At 34.0% G+C, this 22,312-nt stretch overlaps 1 protein-coding gene and 1 pseudogene across 1 annotated transcript in view; one reads left to right on the top strand and one right to left on the bottom strand.

Moving 5' to 3' along the window:
- LOC133199121 (intermembrane lipid transfer protein VPS13A-like) overlaps window positions 1-22,312 on the top strand; it is a 131,655-nt gene that overhangs the window by 30,790 nt on the left and 78,553 nt on the right. The window contains exons 24-40 of the mRNA XM_061334995.1: window positions 819-960; window positions 1,230-1,313; window positions 2,478-2,552; window positions 2,899-3,055; window positions 3,969-4,013; window positions 6,465-6,547; window positions 7,483-7,632; window positions 8,061-8,163; window positions 8,592-8,696; window positions 9,508-9,611; window positions 10,031-10,198; window positions 10,552-10,880; window positions 11,424-11,574; window positions 11,903-12,065; window positions 13,938-14,065; window positions 18,460-18,638; window positions 20,049-20,066. Coding sequence (XP_061190979.1) covers window positions 819-960; window positions 1,230-1,313; window positions 2,478-2,552; window positions 2,899-3,055; window positions 3,969-4,013; window positions 6,465-6,547; window positions 7,483-7,632; window positions 8,061-8,163; window positions 8,592-8,696; window positions 9,508-9,611; window positions 10,031-10,198; window positions 10,552-10,880; window positions 11,424-11,574; window positions 11,903-12,065; window positions 13,938-14,065; window positions 18,460-18,638; window positions 20,049-20,066 — 2,184 coding nt within the window. The remainder of the gene's footprint in view (window positions 1-818; window positions 961-1,229; window positions 1,314-2,477; window positions 2,553-2,898; window positions 3,056-3,968; window positions 4,014-6,464; window positions 6,548-7,482; window positions 7,633-8,060; window positions 8,164-8,591; window positions 8,697-9,507; window positions 9,612-10,030; window positions 10,199-10,551; window positions 10,881-11,423; window positions 11,575-11,902; window positions 12,066-13,937; window positions 14,066-18,459; window positions 18,639-20,048; window positions 20,067-22,312) is intronic.
- Window positions 14,685-17,642, bottom strand: LOC133199114 (uncharacterized; annotated as a pseudogene).

Here is a 22,312-nt window from a genome sequence, read left to right as displayed (position 1 = left end):
TTTTTAAAAAATTACCATCTCTCAGCTAATATTAGTTATAGAAGTCTTCCATATCTATGGTACAGTTAATTGTCTTTAGTTACTTTAATGGCGATGTCCATGATTTTGAAAATGTAGAGTATAGGAAATTAAGCAACAGATTAGTTTTATATTTATATTAGACATGATGATAAATCTAGCATGGGAGAGGATACAAATGAGAAAGAAAACAAAATAATGTTGCTTAAATTTATGTTGAAAATAGAAATTAGATCTTTTTGGTCTGACTTTTCTTAAGTATTTTTGAGTCTTGGTACTAATTACAGTAGAACTTGGATATCTCAAACATTAATATCTCAAAAACCATAGATATGCCAAAGTTAGCTGGAAGAGATAACCATATCTGTCTTCATTTAAATTTAAACTTCAATATCTGAAATCTCTGGATATCTGGATGTTTTTTTTTTGTCTTGGCCTCATGTAGTTGAAGATAACGTATGTATGATTTTATAGTTTTTCTTGGAATAACCTATTACACAATCTTGAAATACTGTTGAACTTCCATATCTCGAACACTGATATCTCTAATACCATGGACATGCCGAAGTGATTTGTAAGTCCCAAACACTTAATTATGTATTTTACCCTCGATATCTTGAATCCTCGGATATCTCGAACTTTTTTATCGGTCCAGTTGAGTTCAAGATAACGAGGTTTGACTGTATCTATTTTAACACAGGATAAAGATTTCTCATGATCTCCCCTTGGTGAGCCTCTGTCTGTCTGACCTACAGTTACTATAATAACACAAGATCTTTATATCTCTATTTTTATCACAGAATAAAGGTCAGTGGAGATCTCCCCCTGGTGAGCCTCAGTCTGTCTGACCTCCGGCTACAGGAGATTCTCCAGTTAGCCCAGAGTATTCCCCTGCCCGAGGGAGAAGAACCAGTTGTACTGGAGGAGGAGGACATATTTTCAGTCAGTAAATAATACTATCTGAACAAGTGTTTAAGCCTGTATATAGTAACAGGATCATTACATGTGCATAAATTCTTTGTTTAGTCATAAATGATCCACGTAATTTCAAAGTGACATCATAAGTGGTTGATGAGCTTCTTTGAATAATGTTTTGATTGAGTCATTACCACATTTATTTATTTATTTAAGTTTTTTTTTAAATTACAGGATGCCCTTGACGTACCCCTGGACATATGTTATTTATTTATTTAACTTTTTTGAAATTACAGGATGCCCTTGATGTACCCCTGGACATTAATGAAAACCAGCTGATGAAGAAAGTGGTTGATGTCTCTGCAGAGCTGGCTGAACTGGTAAATATTATCTACAGGATAGAGACAAGTTACCATTAAATTACTCTCTGAAAAAAAGATATTATACAATTATTGACTTTTGATGAGGTCTACTCATACGGACCTGGTTAGGTATTGGTTGACCAAGGCCAAAGGCTGAGGTTAACAAATACCTGACCAGGTCCGTATAGTCATGAGTAAACCAAATTCAAAAGTCAAAAACTGTTTTATTAAATAATCAGGAATTTTACAACATTTTTGATGTATTAATTCTTGTCTCCAACAAATTACATAAACAATCGATCATGTAACAAAATGTGTAATTAAAAGTAACAACACATGATAATTATATTTCAACACGTTAACAACTGTTTAAATGTGTCAAAAAATATTATAAAACAATAAATACTCAACCATTTACTAATAAAGAGGTTTGGTTTTTCGGTACTGGTGTCTGTCGGGTTTACATGACACATGCTTTAAAATGCGTAATTTGATTGGTCGAAAAAATGAAAGCAAATCTATGGTTGGTTAAGAGGGAAAACCCAAATAAACCTCCGGGATCTTCATTTGGAGGTGAACTCCCTCTGAGGTACACCCCAGGAAAGCAAGTCTTGACCAATCAGAGAGCAGAAAAGCAAGTCTAGACCAATCAGACAGCAGGAAAGCAAGTCTAGACCAATCAGACAGCAGGAAAGCAAGTCTAGACCAATCAGAGAGCATCCAATTCCTGATCATTTAATAAAACAGTGTATTACAGTAAAATGAACCACAAAAAAATATTTTTTTCTGTCAAAATATCCATTAGAAACATTTATATATTACCATAAGATTACAAGATACGTGTGAATTTCTTCCAAAAAATATATGTACCTGAATGGGGTTTATATTTAGAATTGCTGGAAGAAGTTAATGTCATCTTCTGTTTGAAAACCTTTCAAATAATTCTATACAAAGATTTGCCCTCCATTTGCTTCATTCCTAATTCAGAAGAAGTGCTCGTTTTCTGTCACGGGGACCTTATTTAATGTAACTCCAATGAAAAATTTCAATTAATCAGTGCCTTTGCTGTTTCATATATAATCAATTGACATATAATAAAACTTTTCTTCCAATCAGAACTCTCTTATCTTGTTTTTAACTTCTATTTAAGAACATGATTGGTTATAATTTTTTGATTGACAGGAGAATCTAAAGTCTCCCCGCCCACAGGAAGTAGTGAACAGAACTGTGATGGAGATGAAGTTTGAGATCAAAGAGGTAAGGGGAGATAACTAGGAATCACGTGTTATACCAGACAAGTATGATAAATTTTATAGCATGGAACACACAAGGTTTTATCTCCCTTAGTTTAATGCTTATTATCTCTTATTAATTTGATGCAGTATCGTACTTATTCTTGGTTGAGTATATTATGTAGTTGCATACAGTCTTTTCATCTTTTCCTATTAAAATGTTATGAATGCCTGATTTGATTACAAATTAACTTATAAATTTAGTACCCCTGTGTTGTGTAGGTGTCTGTCTGAATGTAATGGAAGTACTTCTATAATGTGAATTGCTGGTGACTTATGGAACTTTATGGATGTGCTACCTTAAATTATAGGTGTCTGTGTGCTTACAAGAACATACCGACTCAGGGGAGGTCCCGATGATTAAGCTGGTCCTACGGACACTGGGGACCAAGGCAACAACCCGTAAATTTGATATGGAGGCTGAGGCTTATTTAGGGGGAATTTATCTACAGCATCTTAAGTTCAAAGGTCAGTGTTTTAAGGTCATAGGTCAATTTTTTCACATTCAGGTCATCAACATTGGATGAGAGGTCTGCATGTATTGCATGTAAGTTGCCGAATCTTAATTTTCCGAGAGAAAAAATGGTTATTTTGTGAACTCTGCCAGTATTAAATTAGTAAAGCATGCTTCATATTTTGTCTTTTAATTTAGGTTTCCAAAGTTGCAAATTTGAATTTATGAAATATGTTCCTTTCAGAGAAATTCATTGCTTGTTAAAAAAAAAAAGATTTAAATTAAATGATTATTTTAGGCCACACAAAACTAAAGATAAATACAATTCAACAAGGTCCTCCAAGATATGCATAACATTCATACCAGTGACAGTTTTAATTTGGAAAGAATAAACCAAATGATAAAAATTACATAAATATTATTTATTTAGTAATGCATAAATCTTTCAAATCAGCCCATAGGAAATAAATGGAATTGAAGGATCTATGTAAAACAAAAGAATTCCTCTGTAAAATCAAGGTGTGCATCTTTCACTAAAGAGAACTTGAGTGTAAGAAACAAAGGGCACATTATATTGTATAACAAAAAAAAATATTGAATGCACTGAGTGGCAGAAAACCCATGTGTCCCCCCACCTCCCCAATACCTGACTAATGATTGAAAATGTCTACACTATTAACATAACTTTAGTTTTGTGTGGCCTTGCACTGTTTTTGATATAAATATACATGAGTTTACAAGGCCAAGATTCAGGTTTTACAGAGGATCATTTTTGTTGAAATTTACATTTCAAACATTAAACTTACCGTGTGATTTTGATGCATCAAGATTCTCTGTGTATGATATTTCCTCTAAATCCCTGGGTCTTGGTTATTTCTGTTTTGTTTTGAGTGAATATTAATTTTTCTTTTTTGCATGTCACTTCAGCCACAGACAGACTCAGTTCCCAGCTTCAATCTGTGACATCATCAGGTAATAAAGTAAATCATATTCTCAAGTAAAATCATGTAACTCAGTGTTATTATTTAGGCTTAGTTAGTTTCAGTCTGACAAACTCAATCAACAACTATAGGTAACTCACTGACAGGTTACTGAGTGTAATAACTCAGACTCAATCAACAACTGTAGGTAACTCACTGACAGGTTACTGAGTGTAATTACTCAGACTCAATCAACAACTGTAGGTAACTCACTGACAGGTTACTGAGTGTAATTACTCAGACTCAATCAACAACTATAGGTAACTCACTGACAGGTTACTGAGTGTAATAACTCAGACTCAATCAACAACTACAGGTAACTCACTGACAGGCTACTGAGTGTAATAACTCAGACTCATTCAACAACTACAGGTTACTCACTGACAGGTTACTGAGTGTAATTACTCAGACTCAACATCTACAGGTTACTAACTGACAGGTTACTGAGTGTAATTACTCAGACTCAACAACTACAGGTAACTCACTGACAGGTTACTGAGTGTAATAACTCAGACTCAATCAACAACTGTAGGTTACTCACTGACAGGTTACTGATTTTTATTACTCAGACTCAACATCTACAGGTAACTCACTGACAGGTTACTGAGTGTAATTACTCAGACTCAACATCTACAGTTACTCACTGACAGGTTACTGAGTGTAATTACTCAGACTCAACATCTACAGGTAACTCACTGACAGGTTACTGAGTGTAATTACTCAGACTCAACATCTACAGGTTACTCACTGACAGGTTACTGAGTGTAATTACTCAGACTCAACATCTACAGGTAACTCACTGACAGGTTACTGAGTGTAATTACTCAGACTCTTCAACAACTGCAGGTAACTCACTGACAGGTTACTGAGTGTAATTACTCAGACTCAACATCTACAGGTAACTCACTGACAGGTTACTGAGTGTTATAACTCAGACTCAATCAACAACTACAGGTAACTCACTGACAGGTTACTGAGTGTACTGTGGAATCATCATTGTTCGTGGGGGATCAATGTTCGTGGATTTCGTGGGTAACCCTTACCCACGAATTTACATCCCCACGAACAACTATTTTGTCAACGTACTGATTAATTAGATCTACCAAATAAACGAGCTGCCCACGAAATTACATCCCCACGAACCAATACAATTTTGCTTGCCCACGAACATTGACCCCCACGAATTTAAATGATTCCACAGTAATTACTTAGACTCATTCAACAACCTGTTATTCAGGTGAGCATTGTGGCCCATGGGTCTTATATCTTCAGCAAAAAAATGTGTATTATTATTTTATTATTTTCAATCTAAGTAGTAAATTTTATGAATAGATGATATTCATTTGGCAAATGAGAATGAGTTCCTGTAGAAATTAAATTTTGTAAACTTGAATGTATAGCATGTTGTTAATTACATGAATTAATACCAAGCACATTACACATTTTTTTTTTCTGTGATACCAGACTTATATAACGTAAACTTTAGTTGGTTTAGTTATAACGAAGTCATGGGGACCAGTCAATTTACTTTGCTATATCTATTATTTGTTATAGCTATATAACGAATTCATGAAAGTAGTTATTGCTAAATCACAACATTTATGTTAGGACATGCTTCTAAAAGCACCACAAAAGAGTATGTTCAGAGAAAACTTAGCTTGGATTTCTAAAGTTTTTGGAATAATTGAATTTCAACTATAAAATCTTGCAACAAAAAAAATGTCTTAATATTTTAAGTTTTGAGATTTAAAAAAAAAGAAGTCATTATAAAAGATGTAATTAAAATATCATTGTCAATCTCTAAGGGAAACTATATCCTTGTTCGTACTAGTAAACAAGTTTTGCTGTATTGTGAAAACTGAACTAGTTATGTATAAAGTCCTTAACACACAGGGGATATTTACAGGAAATCTTTCTAATTGCATATTTAGCATAAATTACCCCCACATCATTTTCCATATTTACAGTAGTTAGGCCAAACAAAAAAATATGTGTGGTTCCGGTTACACCTCCAAAAAAATTAGGGTAGGTAGGTAGGTTTTTTTTTTTTAATTTTTAAAACAAAATGATTTTCTTAATTTTTCTAAATAATACCTATCATTCTTTTGCAAGTGGCGTTTAGATGTGATGTGATAATATACTAGACAATATTGGTAGGGGACACCTACATGCTAGCTTACTTTGGATTTAATACTATTAAAAACTTACACTATGTTTTGCAAGGAGGCCGTCATTGCTGAAACTAAAACTTAAACCGGAGCCATTGATAGAAATCAGGGAAAATTCCGGAAAAAATATGAAAATTACCAAAAAAAAGTTTAGGGTCCGGAGTATAAAATAGGGACGGTCGGGTAACCGGAACCACACATATTTTTTCATTTGGCCTTATCATTGACAGCAATTGATCTATACGGATATGTAATAATTAATTCTTCATTGATAGCATTAGAAGGCGGACCCCTGATAAACCTGATAAACACACCTACTGAGGAGGGAACAAGACTGCTTAGTTTTAACTACCACAAGGTAAGATTTAGGGTAGAATACAGCATAAAGTACAGTAAAACCTGATAAACACACTACTGAGGAGGGGACAAGACTGCTTAGATTTAACTACCACAAGGTAAGATTTAGGGGGGTAGAACACAGCATAAAGTACACTAAAACCTGATAAACACACCTACAGAGGAGGGAACAAGACTGCATAGTTTTAACTACCACAAGGTAAGATTTAGGGAGGTAGCACACAGCGTAATGTACAATTATAAAACTTGTCTAATCTGGACCCCCACTGATTCCGAAGAAATTGGCAGGATTAGGCAACATTCCAGATTGGACAACATTTAAATCAATCAAATTTACTGCAATGGGACTTAAAGTTTACACTGTATTAGACAAAATTTCGCATTACACAATATCCAGGTTAGACAAGTTTCACTGTATTAAATTAGATAATGATTTGTATTATGTTTTTAAGTTCCTCAAATTGAGATTTTTGGGGGCAAGAAAACAAATGAAGTTAGAGATAACATATAATTTTTTGAGTTGCTTGTGAAAAAATTTTAAAATGTTAACCTATTTACGACAAGATAATCTTGTATGGTTTGCAACAGTTGGTACAAACATTAGATAAAAGTCACTAGTGATACGGTCTGTAACTTTTTGTGTATTTGATAAAGATTGTCTTATAAAAGTTATTTATTTTTATTTTTTTTTTGAATTGGTATAAAACACAATTTATTAAATTGGATTTTGAAGAACAGCAGGGCCATTGTTACTCAGGTTTGCATTTTGGCCCATGGGCCTCCTGTTTTGAATTGGCAGAAATCACAATTTACTAATTTAGAGAAAATTTTCTACATCTATTTTTCTTCTTTATGTTCTTTTGAAATGGTGCCATTCTTAAGAATTGGTAGGGTTTTTTTTTTTTTCTAAAATAGGAATTTTTCTGATTTTATTAGGCAGACCCCACTGGCCCAGAATTCAGTACAACATTTGAAAACACTGAGCAGACAATTGACATCAGATTTACCTCCTTTGAAGTACTTCTTCACCAGGAGGCGCTGCTGAGTGTTTTGAAATTTGCCGCTCAACTACAACGTAGTTTACAAGTAAGTCAACAACACACACAACTACAATAGTTTACAATTAAATCAACACAGCTACAATGTAGTTTACTAGTAAGTCAACAATGCAACACAACTACAACATAGTTTAAAAAGGAAATCAAAAACACATCAACAACATAAGTTTTCAAAATAGTCAACAAGACAACAACCACAATGTTTACAAGTTTGTCACAGCACAATTTACAAGTAAGTAAACAATACAACTAGTACACAGTTTACAAATTAGTCAGTAACACAACTATAACAGTACAGTTTTACAAAATCAAATCCCCATGAACAGATTTTTATCTCAAGCCACAAAAAATTGCTCCCACAAAAATAAGTGATTTTAGTGTGATAAAGAATGATTGATGCTGTAGATTAAAGATGAATCCATGGTTTATGAAAATAAAATCTGTCACCATTATCAGGTCACAGAGTCCACACCTCGAGAAACAAAGGTGGAGGATAAGGATAAACAGAAGAAGACAACACAGACAGACAAACAGACAACAACCAAAACTAAAAAGAAAGGTTGGAGTTACACCTTAGAGTCAGGGTTTCTGGGGACTGCAATGTTAATTTGTTTTGTCTGTTTCTCTAGGAAACCTTACTGTCATGGTCTACAACAATTGAGCAGTGTGTCAAATGAATAAAATTAACAAGTTAAGTTTATATGCTTTTGAATAGGGATTAACCTTTAAGTTTGGCTCCTTTTTGTTTTATTCGTGCTGCATCTGAATAAATGTAAGATAAATTATTTGTTGTTTTGAGTCTAGTATTTTTTTTTCCACCCCAGAATGGTACAATGTACCTTAACCTCTTAACATTTTCTAGTATTGAAAAAGGTTGGGATAGGGTTATTGTAATCTACATTGAATTTCTGTATTGTCCATAAGAAAATCAAGTCTTATAATTGGTTAGTTTATTTTGACCTCTATTTCCCCGGATCTTTTCTGTAGAGCCCGAGGACTCCCGAATCAACATGCGTGTAACAGCTGAGCTGGAGGGGTTCGGAGTGGCAGTGTGTACCAACAACAGTGTCTTAACCAACATACGAATCAACGGTAGGTATCTGTTGTAGAGTGAATCAACGGTAAGTACATGTATCTGTTGTAGAGTGAATCAATGGTTCAATTCTGATTTTATAGTGAATCAATAAAATAATTTTGCCATTAGTAAATTGATTGTACAGTTTGTGATAAAAAGCCAGAATCAGAACAACAGGTCTTTATGACTTTTTTACAGTGAATTTTGCTATAATTTCGCTATAGTCGCTGTGAATAATGATTAATTATGATTTTGTATTTCCAGGAATATCAGTGGGAGTTGTTATTACACTGAATAATGGTTAATTATTGTGTTGTATTTCCGGGGATATCAGGGGGAGTTGTTATTACACTGAATAATGGTTAATTATTGTGTTGTATTTCCAGGGATATCAGGGGGAGTTGTTATTAAAGTGAATAATGGTTTTTAATAATTATTGTCTTGTATTTCCTGGGATATCAGGGGGAGTTGTTATTAAAGTGAATAATGGTTTTTAATAATTATTGTCTTGTATTTCCAGGAATATCAGTGAGAGTTGTTATAAAGTAAATAATGGTTAATCATTGTGTTGTATTTCCAGGAATATAAGCGGGAGTTGTTAATATAGAGAATAATGGTTAATTATTGTGTTGTATTTCCAGGAATATCAGCGGGAGTTGTTAATATAGAGAATAATGGTTAATTATTGTGTTGTATTTCTAGGAATATCAGTGGGAGTTGTTATTAAAATGAATAATGGTTAATTATTGTGTTGTATGTATTTCCAGGAATATCAGCAGGAGTTGTTAATATAGAGAATAATGGTGAATTATTGTGTTGTATTTCTAGGAATATCAGCGGGAGTTGTATTACAGGACAGTAAGACCAGTGTTACATCTGAACTAAGGGAGGTTACTGTGTATGACATCAATGCTACCACAAAATACCCAAAAGTAAGGGTTGCTACAACAAGATTATATTAAAAATTTTGAATGTAATGCATAAAAACGTGGACCCCTCTCGCTCACTTCCAGTTCTTATTAGTATAAGACTGAGTATTTCTACCATAGAAAGTGCTAACACAAGAGGTCATACACTACAAATAAGAGAATAACATAAATATTTTCCATGGAAAATTCTCTGGCCGGAAAATATTTATGTTATTCTCTTATTTGTAGTCATTTACCATAGAAAGTGGTTAGATAGGCAGAGACAATAAATAAGAGGATACATGTACAATAATGTCTTCCTATAGGAAGTGATGCATCTTACTCGGTGGCATTTCTCTATAAGTGTGTCAATCAGTAGAAATATTTCGCCGTAAGAAGTTCTCTTACAGGTGTAGAGTACAAGAGAATAATTTCTATTGAAGGTGATGGAGATACAAGGTGACGCAGTGTTGAAGCTGGCTCTGACGATTTACAATGACGCAACAGAGGGAGAGAACTACTCTGACATGTCGTGTGTTGATACGAGTGTCGACGTACAGCTGGGATGTATCAGGGCTGTGTTCCTAATGAGATTTGTCAATGACCTTCTGGTAAATAATAGAAACTTTATATTAATTATTTTTCATGGTTGCATATCTCCTATTCGGAGGTTTGACTCAAAATCACTAGCATCTTCTGCTATTGTAAAATTTATTAATTTTGTAAATGAAAATAAAAGACTAGGAGCCCTGTCTTTAAAGAAAAGTGTGTTTATTGTTCAGGTAATCAAGTTAAATTATGCAAACTTTGGGATTTTATAATTAGTACTTTTTCAAGCTGTGTTCTCTATTGTCTGTTAAATATGAAGACACATGGTAAAAATTAAATTTGATTTTATGGCTATTCTTTACTTGCATGTAAATTTCATATGATGAATATTTAATCTTATGAATCTCAAATTCAGGATTACCTGAATGGTTTCCAAGTCGAGGAACTGGAAAGTCAGATTGAGGCAGCGAGGGACCGAGTACGGGAGGCGTCGGAAGCAGTAGCAGAGAGCGCCAGGGGTGCGGTAGCTCGCCTCGCGGAGAAGTCACCGCGGATTTCAATCCGAGTCGGAATGAGTGCACCAGTTATTATTGTACCCCAGAGATCAGACTCGTTAAATGTGCTGATGGTGGATTTTGGCCATTTGGAGATTGGGAATTCATTCAGTCCTGTGAAGACAAAGGCAGATATTCCAGCTGTTTTAGATTCCATGAAGATTTGTCTTAAGTCCCTAAAAGTTGCCAGGTATATGGATTTTGAATAATTATTCACACCATTTGAATAATTATTCATACCATTTGAATAATTATTCATACCATTTGAGTTATTTGCTATCATATTTTTGTGATGTTTACCATTCAATTAAAAATTAAAGCACAAAAAAATAATCACAAATTATTTCAATATTTTATCTTTATTATAACTGATAGACTAGATTGGGTGTAGTTGAGTGGTGCCAAAAATTGAAGTCTTTCTTTGAATGATAAGATTACTAAATTGTTGTAAAAAAGAGTAAGGCTAACTGTTGGTTTTATACAGTACAACTTGATTATAAAGATCATTCTTATAAGGAAGTCTTGGTTATAAGGATTTTTCCTGAGTTCTGTAGGAAACTTCATACAGATAAAAAGAATCTTGGTTATAAGGAAGGAAAATCCAAAGACCCTTGTATTATACACTATTAAAGGTTTATGGATGTGGAATCAAGTTAATGGGATTCTCCTTTTGTAATGAAACAGTAAAAAAAAATCTGAAAGTATTTTCATAATTGCTCACTAAATTTTACAGAGCGGAGCTGAATAACCACAAAGAGATAGTGGGCCAGTGTCTAATTTTAGAACCCGTCAATGTGACCCTGTCTGTCACACGGAATCTAGCTTTTGGTTGGTACAAAGAAATCCCAGCTGTGGACCTCAGCGGGCAACTAGAGAATATATCTGTGAGTGAAGTAATGCTGTAAACCAACCATTATTTGTGACATCTTTTACTCGTGATTTGTCTGTGTGAAATCAATCTGCCCTACTTATTTGTGCAACTGAGGAAACACTTAGCATAAATACACAAGCAAATCATTACTGGTAGTTTGTGGTGAGAAAAATTCATGAGCTAAAGAAGGCCTCGAAATTTAAGAACAGTTCTAGCACGTGAATATAAGTTAAGAGTAAAATGACATCTCTTGATCCCGAAAATCAGAAAAGGAGCTATACAATGATGCATAATTTTGTTAGATTAAATGTTCGTTTTTTTTTAATTTATTCAATTAAAAGGCTACCATGAGTCAAGGTGACTACAAGGTGATAATGACCTTACTTAATGACAACCTATCAGAGGGCCAGAAATCAGAGAGTGTTGCTAAGCAACCAAAGGACAAGGGCACTGAGCTAACTCAAACAGAGAGTACGCCTACACAGCAGGTGGAATCTACCACTGGTGAGTGTTTTAATGAGTGTTTTGTCAACTGAGAAACTCTCTCACTACTGAGGTACAGACTGATGGATTTATACATGATAAATCCTCTCACAGCCAAGACACACACTGACTGACTTGTCAGATGATGAACAGCCATTAAGACAAGACAATTTGTCAATCTATGGACTGCTGCTAAGACACCGATGGACTAGATTCAAACTGACTGACTTATCAAGTGATGAACTCTTTCACTGCTGAGATCCACACTGACTGACGTCAGATGATGAACAGCCATTAAGACAAAGACAAAACTGGATTCAAACTGACTTGTCAATTTATGAACTCTTGCTAAGACACATATGAACTAGATTCAAACTCACTGACTTATGAAGTGAAGAACTCTCTCACTGCTAAAACTGATTTGTGAAATGATAAACTGCTAAGATACAGACTGGTTTGTAAAGTGATTAACTCTCTCACAGCTTAGAATTAAGCATGTGAGAAGTGAATTCTTCTGCTGTTAACCTACAAACTGACTGATTTGTAAGAAAAACACTCTCTGACTTAAGAGTTACAGAATGACAGTCTGATTAGTAATGAATTTTGGCACTGAAATACTTTTGATTGACTTACTTGAACAGTAGATTATGTAGTTTATCACTTATAAGTTACAGACTTACTGATAAGTGACAGATTAACTGATAAGTACATGTAACATAGTTACAGATTACTGAAAAGTCACAAACTTACTGAAAGGTCATGGACTTAAAGTCAGTACAGATTCTTATAAGTATAAGACTTTCTGATAAGTGACTTTATGGTAATTTGCAGACTAACTGATAATTAAAAGACTAACTGATAATTAAAAGACTAAGACTTTCTGATAAGTGACTTTATGGTAATTTGCAGACTAACTGATAATTAAAAGACTAACTGATAATTAAAAGACTAACTGATAATTAAAAGACTTACTTATCATTTAAAGACTTACTGATTAATTAACCCTTTGTCTGAGGGGACCCACTGGTAAGTGACAAACTGACTGGTAAGTTACAGACTGACTGGTTACAGACTGACTGGTAAGTGACAGACTGACTGGTAAGTGACAGACTGACTTGTAAGTTACAGACTTACTGGTAAGTGACAAACTGACTGGTAAGTTACAGACTTAATGGTAAGTTACAGACTTACTGGTAAGTTACAGACTTACTGGTAATTGACAAACTGACTGGTAAGTTACAGACTGACTGGTAAGTTACAGACTTACTGGTAAGTGACTGACTGACTGGTAAGTGACAGACTGACTGGTAAGTGACAGACTGACTGGTAAGTTACAGACTGTGACTGGTAAGTGGCAGACTTAATGGTAAGTTACAGACTTGATCGTTAAAGACTTGATTATTTGGCTTATTAAGAGGTGTTTGAAAAGTTTCATACCATTGTTGTCATCATCTTAAGTATGTGTCATAATTGTATACAGTGAAACTTTGTTATCTTGAACACTGATATGAGGAACACCAAGGATATGTTGAAGTGATTTGGCAGTCCCAATCAATGTTAATGATTTTACTTCTGTTATCTTAAATCCTGGGATATCTTGAAGTTTAATTTTTGTCTTGTTGAGTTTGAGATAATGAGATTTGTTTATAGCTTTAAATTTTTAAAGATTTTCATTTTGATTTTTTTCCCACAAAACCAATGACAAGGTTAATTTGACAAGTTTAAAAATATCTGGATTATTGAATTGCAAATACATGTATCAGTAACAGAGTGACATTGAATAATTATGTAAAAAAACAATTTTCTAAAGAATATGATTTCTCTTAGAGTACAGGAGTAATAGAGCTATAGAAGTAAATTGAAGTTATTTATAAGAGTTTTCTCCCCTTACAGCAGGTTCCCCTTCCATCACAGTTACTCCCCCTGAGCAGTCAGATTCCTTCAAACTCCATACACAGCTCAAGTTTGAATTCCAAATCACAACACTGTCAGCCACTCTCTATACAGGGGAGAGTAATCTGGTGAGTCAGAATATTTATAAGATAATCTAGAAAGAGACAGAGAGGCTACAAAGACAATATGTGATAAGCCACAAGAAAACCAGGTTTATTGAGTTTTTTCATGAAATTGAGATTTTTGCATTTTCAGGTAGCTATAGTATGAATAAGTAAAAATACAAAATATTTGAGTCAATCTCCTTTTAATTCACAAGTTATGATGATGCAAAAATTATATGTTTCATTTACAAAATTTCAAAATTTAGACATAATGGAATTCGGCTAATTTTATAAGAAAATGAAAAAATGAAGACATAAATAGTAATATCAAACAAATATCTAATATTTACCTCTCGAATTTCGAATTTATATTGAATGTGGTCAAAATTCTACATGCAAATCAAATTTTAGTGAAAAAGGTCAAGAATCTAGTGCAAAAAGGTTAAGATCAAATACATCTTATTTTCCAATTAAAAAAAAATTCCGAGTTCATAAATTTTAAAAGATTACATTTTTTCTTTCAAACAAGCCAACCCCCCCCCCCCCCCAAAGACACAAACAAACAAATATCTAAGTAAATATACAAACAAAGTTTACATTTGAATAAAATATCATTTTCATGAAAGTTTGCATAAACGCTCAATACATGTCTACATTGTTGCAACATCTTAACTTTCATGCATAGCTAACTTCTTTGGACTCTATCTTTTCTCTGGATCGATTTTGATGCGAGGTTTTGGACACAGAGGTTTAGGGCATGACTCCAGACCGTTAGATGTATCCCTGCAGAATGGTCTAATCTCATAATAGAGATACCACTGCCTTGCAGCATCAAGGCCTTTTGGTTCAATGACTGATGGCAAAGTGTCAATGTCAAATACTTGCTGGCCTCTCTTCAAAATGTTGACAGGTTTTTCTTCCGAGCTGCAATACATCTTCACAAAGACAGCTCCTGGAACATCAGCAGAAATTCTATAATGGTGAAATTTTGAGATCGACGGTAGTTTCTTGAAGTAGGGATCAAAGAAACATGACCAGTTATACATGTAGAATGTGACTGGCCTGTCAACATCATTGATCAGCTGGGGTATGTTGTGACCATTTCTTGAAGATTGCCTCACTGATGATGCTACTTCATCCAGAGTTTCTGCAGTTGAGTGTTTCCACTTCATCTTCCAAAGACCGAAATGCCAGTCTGGACTAAACTTGGTGTGTCCAGCTTCCATTTATGAAAATTCAACACTACGATGACGGCCTGTCAATACTCTCCACATGCCATATCTATAACAAGACATATGAATATAAATATATTTTAAACAAGTATAAGCTTTCCTAATCCTGTCTGATTTAGCGAATTTATTTATCTAAAAATGTACTTATTCAACCATTAAAAGCACCTCTTGAAATCCATTTATATTTCTGATCTAACATCATACAATGTGATTTTAATTCTGAATCATTTTTAACAAATTAAATTTTGTTTGAAATTTACATGAAATGTTACATACAAAGTGTTCATTGTGCAATGATGTTAAAGGTTAATCAAAAAACAGAACTCCAGTGATTATTTGACCTATATTTTCACTTTGAGAAATTATGAAGTAGGCTAGGTAATAAAACACTTGCTAGTGACTATTATGCTGTTGTCCCTATATAGTGGGAAAGGTCTGGAAAATTGTTGCCTTTGACCTTTGGCAAAAGTTTCATAGATTATCTCCTCAAACTTGGAACAACAATTTGACTATTTCCCTCTATTGAAGTCATATAAGAGCATAACCTAACAAGAACAATCTATTCATTGTTTGATCACAGCAGTGAATTAAAATAGAAATGCATGTACTAAATATATGGAATGTTTGAAATATTTACCTTATCATTGTATTATTTTTGGTTTGACCAGCACAGTTATCCATCTGCAGCACAACATCCTTCTCTCCAAATCCCCAGTGCTCAAAAAAATGATGTAGGAGGCTGACAACTGTGTTTGCTCCTTTTCCTACTTCTTCAGCCTCATCAACCAGATAAAATCTTTGCACACCTAAAATATAAAATTGAAATCATTGTTTTATTTGCAGCTTGTATGTTATTTCTCATTTTTTCACAAACATTTATTATAATTTAATCTTTTGTCTTCCTGGACTCATTCAGTGATACAAAATTTATGCAACATATTAGTTGTCTAATAATTGTTTACCTGCTCCTTCTGCACAAACACCAAAGGCTTGGCACTTTCTAGGGGTCTTGAAAAATAGTGGCCCTACTTCCTGTGCATGGTGAGGATAGTGGACTTGTTGAGTAAAGTCAAGGCTGTATGTCTGGGTTATGTCATGTGTGCATACTTGCCCTTCAAGGAAAATCAAAATAATAATGCATGTATAAACTGAGATTATTTTGTTTCATGTACTCTACCATGTGTTAATTTAAATTAATCAGACTGGGTGTGATAATAGATTGCATACATGAAACAATAATATCCTGTTGATTTAATCCATATATTGTGGGAAGTAAACAACATTTAGAAAATGAAAATAAAATAATTTTATTTAAGCACACCTCTTTCTACTTGGTCCAAGTTGTGTGTGTAAAACAAATCTTTAGACTGTATACACCTTTCTCTGTAGTATTCTCTCTGTTCCTTAGCTCTGTCCAGGTGACAGGTATACTCTTCAAGCATAGTCTTCTTTTCATCCTCTGACAAGTTCCCTACATTGCTGATGTTGTGAACATATCTCTGGCATTTAGGGCACAAATCAGTAGCTGGTTTCATGATAAGAATATGTGGCATTTGCTCCAACCAGATTTTCTTAAAACTTGATAAACTCACTTGCCTTGAAAAGTTATAAAAGAAAGGTGAGAAGACTATCACATTTTAAACAATGCCTAAAGATTACTATGTCTTAATATTTATTATCAGTGATAGGTACTTTATCCAGTCTAAAGTCTTATTATTAAGAATTATCAGAAAATTAGAAATTAGAACTGCATTACAAAATTGAGTTATTCATGTTATTTTAACAGAATCATGTAGGACATTAACATATGTACCTGTAATTCTGCTTTTCTGCTGCTTGATTATAAAGTTCCCAAACATCAGACTTTGTCTTATCAGAAGGAAGCAACAAAAGGACTTTGCTGCTTTGAGTCGAGTAGTTCGGCTGTCTACCTGGCAGTGGGAGTCCATTCTTCAGGGTATATTCCTCTAAGAACTGACAAACATGTTTTACGTCGGTTACACAGAGTGCATGTTTAGGCATTTTCCCAGTGTTTCCATGAATCCTTGGCTTGGGACCATCTTTATCAAGTCTTTAGAGAAGAAGCTATGTTGTTAAGCTTAAATTTCCCAATACCATGACAGAACAGAAAAGTTTCACGACAGACCTGCTTTCCCGCAAAATAATACTTCTGTGCTACTCTTTCTCGTTCCTTTGTTTTTTGCTTTTTACTCATCGACTGGGGCCAATATGTGCATGATTTTCTGTGTGCTGCCAATTGAACTTTAACTGTTAAATCTAATTCCTCACTTGACATTTCTTGACACTGTTGTCTGTATTTGAGCATGTGACTGAATTCAATTTTTGTACTACACGGAGAACCATACAGTTTACTGCACCCACGTTTTTGTTTTGAATACTGCAACACAACTCGCTTCTATGTCAATTGTTCTGTGCTCTAATTCAGTATCTGAATCTGAAAAATTACCATCAATGTTTGTGGCTCGACTTTCCTGTTCCTCATCTTCGGATGATAACAAGGGTACAAATTCCCGAGTGACTATCAAAATACAAATCGTTCAAAGATGTAATTTCATCGATAAAAAGTTCATCTTGATGAAAAATAATTTCATCAGGTACCTCACTAACTCTGCTTGACTGGCTCATAATAAATATAAACAGATTTCCTTCAACATCGACGAATCTATTGAATGTCGTCTGCGGATTGTTCCGACGATTGTTTACGTTGCCTACGTACTTTCGCTTTTACTACATTTGTACGACTGATAACTCTGACAAGATACACAGACAAATGACAAATAGGTATTAATTAAAAGTCCATAAAAAATATTTACAGTTACTGAATGGAACTAAAAAAAACCCAAATATTTGGATAAAATAATACTCAATATTTTTTTTCTAAACAACGGGGTTTTAAATAAAACGTTGCGCAACAACAAGTGTGTTTTTCAGCGCTATTTTCTCAATTATGACGTAAAACTCAACAAGCCTGGTTTTGTCGTGGCGACTCACATATAACAAAAAAGGCCAGTTTTGTATAATGAGAGAAAAAAATAGAATAAAGTAATAGGATAATGATGTTAAGTATAGTGTATTTTATTGTCTTATTTTTTATGCTAATTAATATAAAATAGATTATGTCATACTTTATGCATTTAACACAATGTCATTTTTGTTTGAATTCAGACGAAAGATGGAGAGAATTCCAGGCCAGCTGAAAATGCCCTAGGTCAGTTTATGCTTGAGATTATAAGGGTTGAAGGTCAAATGAAGAGTGATGGCTCCATGACAACCAAGGTCATACTCAAGGACACTGTACTGGATGACAAAAGGAAGGAGAAACAAGAAAGAGGAGGGGTCAACAGGTAAGAAAAGAAAAAATAGGGTTAACAGTGCTAGAAAAAGGAGGGGTCAACAGGTAAGAAAAGAAGAATTAGAGTTAATTGTCTTAGGAAAGGGGGGGGGGGGGGGCTGTATTACAACCAAAACTATGACATTCGAATTCATTTTCCTGTAACTAATCATTCATGTGGAATAAAAATATTCAGAGTCATTCACTAAAAAGCTTTACGTGTGAAAAAGATAGTAATTAATTTTAAATACTTTTTTAACAAAAAAGATACAATAAAATAACTAATTAATGTTTTATGGCTTTTAATTAAAATTTCTTTGCAATAAAACACTGATTAACTAACTCAATGATAGAGTTATAATGATGAACAAAATTTGATAACAGGATTTATATCAAATGTTGGCCATCGAGTAATTCCAATGTCCTTTTCCTCTGCTTAGCTTCAAGTTGTCCCCGCTTAAAATCCATCTTCAGCTTGCAAAGGAGGAAACATTCTGCATAAATACACAAATAAATACTTCACAGTGATAAATAGAATATTACAAAACTCATGGTAATTCTGGCATGTGGAAAAAAGTTGGTTAATAGTGTTATACAGTGCTATAGGCAAAATATGATAACAGGACAAAATAAATGTGTTAACTTTTCCATTGTCAACTTTCCTTATTTATGTAGTAATATTCTGCTATCATCTGCATACGATGTTTATGTCTCCCAACTTATTTGCTACTCAAGAGCTTGCTCTGAGTACGATCAATTTTTAAACTGAGACAAGCTACTCGCACATAAGTTGATGTTACTGGGATTTCAACAACCTCATTAAAAGTCAGTATTTCATAAATTCCATGGTGGTTTTAATGACTTTCTTAGCAAATATAACCTATCATTGGATCTTATTTCTGCTGACTTGTTTCATATCAATTGTTAGGTCTTTGTTTTTATACTGACTACATAGGGCTCACGGTGGTTGTGACCAGTCAACAGGGGATGCTTACTCCTCCTAGGCTCTTGATTCCACCTCTGGAATTTCCAGGGGTCCGTGTTTTATGCCCTCTTCACAGATTTGTATTGTTTGTTATTATTATGAGATTAATCTCTGTCCATTATCTTCACCTTTTTCATTACTTATGTTAAGATATGATGCCAGTTAAGCTCATATTAAAAAAAATAGAAATAGTAACTTAAACATTATAGATGAGAAATGGGATGTCCTTCAAGCCATGCTTAGCTTGCATTCTCAATTATTAGATGATAATTGTAATAAACAAAATTTAATAGTAAAAAGATTAAGGATGTTTACCCTGAGTAGCAGTATCAGTGATCATGGTGAAGGAATCATTATGTAGGATAATGCTGAGATGTAAAATAAAGTTGTGATGTCTTTAAAAGTATTGCTGATAATATTTACTGTTTCACTGCTCAGTTCACAAGGTGCCATAAGGTAAATAATTTAATACTGCATGTTTCTTTTTTACTAACAGATATAGCTGTTGTTACTGTCTGGATATAGCCATTTATCTAGTATGAGTGACCTGAGATGACTTAGTAATAGCCAATATTATTTTGTTTGCCAAAGCTTTTGAAATGTAACTTTCTAGTGTCTGCCATTTTGGAAATTCTATCAGTCTGAGAAATACTGTCACTTACTGTCAGCATCAGCCAATCATATCTGTCAGACTGTCAGCATCAGCCAATCATATCTGTCTGACTGTCAGAATCAGCCAATCATATCTGTCTGACTGGCAGCATCAGCCAATCATATCTGTTTGAGTGTCAGAATCAGCCAATCATATCTGTCTGACTGGCAGCATCAGCCAATCATATCTGTCAGACTGGCAGTTCTCAGGAATTCAAGATTCTCTTCTTCAGAAAGTTTTCATATTTGCTGTACTATGAAATTGCAACTTGTCATGGCTGAGTGAAAGACAATTCTCCAGAGCATTTTGTTGTACAGAAAAAAATATTTGAAAATGATTTTTGTTTTTTATCATAACATTTCAACAGTTTGCATGAATTGAATCCATAATTTTAAATTTTTTGAACATTCAATAAACTTTTTTTATTGCATGCTTCATTTTACTCATTTTTGATTTATATTTCTTGATATTTTGTCTTCTCTCAAATGAATACATTTAATACAGGTTTGTTTTAAATATAAAATTTAACCACATAAAAACATATTTGAAGGTAAAATATATAGATATCCCTAATTATCCATAGGTAATTATGGTGGCAACAAACATATACAGTAAAACATGTTTATAACGAAGTGCCAGGGACTGGCAATTTTACCTCGTTATAAACATATTTTGTTATATCCATAAGCTTCACAATATGTTTAAAACCCAAGGGGAATGAAAATCACTTTGCTATAAGCATCAATTCATTATAAGCATGTTTGTTATAAGGTGTTTTACTGTATTAACAGTATTCGTTGTTGAATTAGAATAAACGTATGACATAAAAAGAGTGGAATGTTAGTATGATTATAAAGTAGTACGTGTAGATAGCATTGGTGTTTTGTCAGCTACCAAGCACCTTTATTTCACAATCATGTTTTTTGATTCTGTGAGGCAATCGATCAATTATTTGTGTAGCCATTTCTCTTTAATGAATCCAGTGACTTTTCTAAATGAATTCATTAATTCCCATTCAATTCATGCTGTTCAAAGTTTTTCATCATAAAGCAATCCATAGTATTTAACCAGCCTTGTTTTTCTATGTTGTAGAGTTTCCATCCATGGATTTAGTCATTCTTCAAACTGTTCTAAGTTTTCTAATATAGCCATCCATTTTCTATCATTCTTGTTAGTTAACCTGAGCTGAAAGCTCAGTGAGCTTTTTTGATCACCCGTTGTCCGTCATCTGTCCGTCTAAAAACTTTTCAGTTTTTTATCTTCTTCTCAAGAACTACTGGGCTAAATTTAATCAAAGTTGGTACAAAGCATCCTTGGGTAAAGGGGATTCTAAATTATTAAAATGAAGGACCAAGCCTTCTTCCAAAGGGAGATATTCAAGCAAAGGCAAAAAAAGGTGGTGTTAAAAATCCTCTTCTCAAGAAGCACTGGGCCAGAAAAGCTGAAACTTATGTGGAAGCTTCCTGAGGTAGTGTAGATTCTAAATTATTCATATCATAGCCCTCAGGGGTAGGATGGGGCCACAATAGGAAATCAAAGTTTTACATTGAAATATGTAGGAAAAATCTTTTAAAATCTTCTCAAGAACCACTAGCACAGAAAAGCTGAATCTGATATTGAAGCTTCCAGAGGTAGTGTAGACTGTAATTTGTTCAAATCATGTACCTGGGGGTAGGATGGGGCCACAATAAGGGATCAAATCTTTTCATTGAAATATATAGGAAAAGTCTCAAAAACCACTGGACCAGAAAAGATTAAATTTAGGTGAAAGCTTCCTGAGGTAGTGTAGATTGTAAACTGTTGAAATCATGGTCCCGGTGGTAGGGTGGGGCCACAATAGGGAATGAAAGTTTTACATTGAAATATAAAGGAAAAATCTTCTTAAAAACTGCTAGACCAGAAAAGATTAAACTTATGTGGAAGCTTCCTGAGGTAGTGCAGATTGTTGATTGTTCATATCATTGTCCCAAGGGGGTAGAGTGAGGCCTTAATAGGGATTACATAGGAGAGAATCTTTAAAACTCCTCTACTCCAGAACAGCAGAGCTATG

This window comes from Saccostrea echinata, unplaced genomic scaffold (genome assembly GCF_033153115.1).
Source record: "Saccostrea echinata isolate AGI-Se365-2 ecotype Australia unplaced genomic scaffold, CSIRO_AGI_Sech_v1 ptg000033l, whole genome shotgun sequence".
NCBI lineage: Eukaryota > Metazoa > Mollusca > Bivalvia > Ostreida > Ostreidae > Saccostrea > Saccostrea echinata.
Note: the sequence above shows the minus strand (reverse complement) of the source record. Positions and strands in the feature narration are given on the sequence as shown.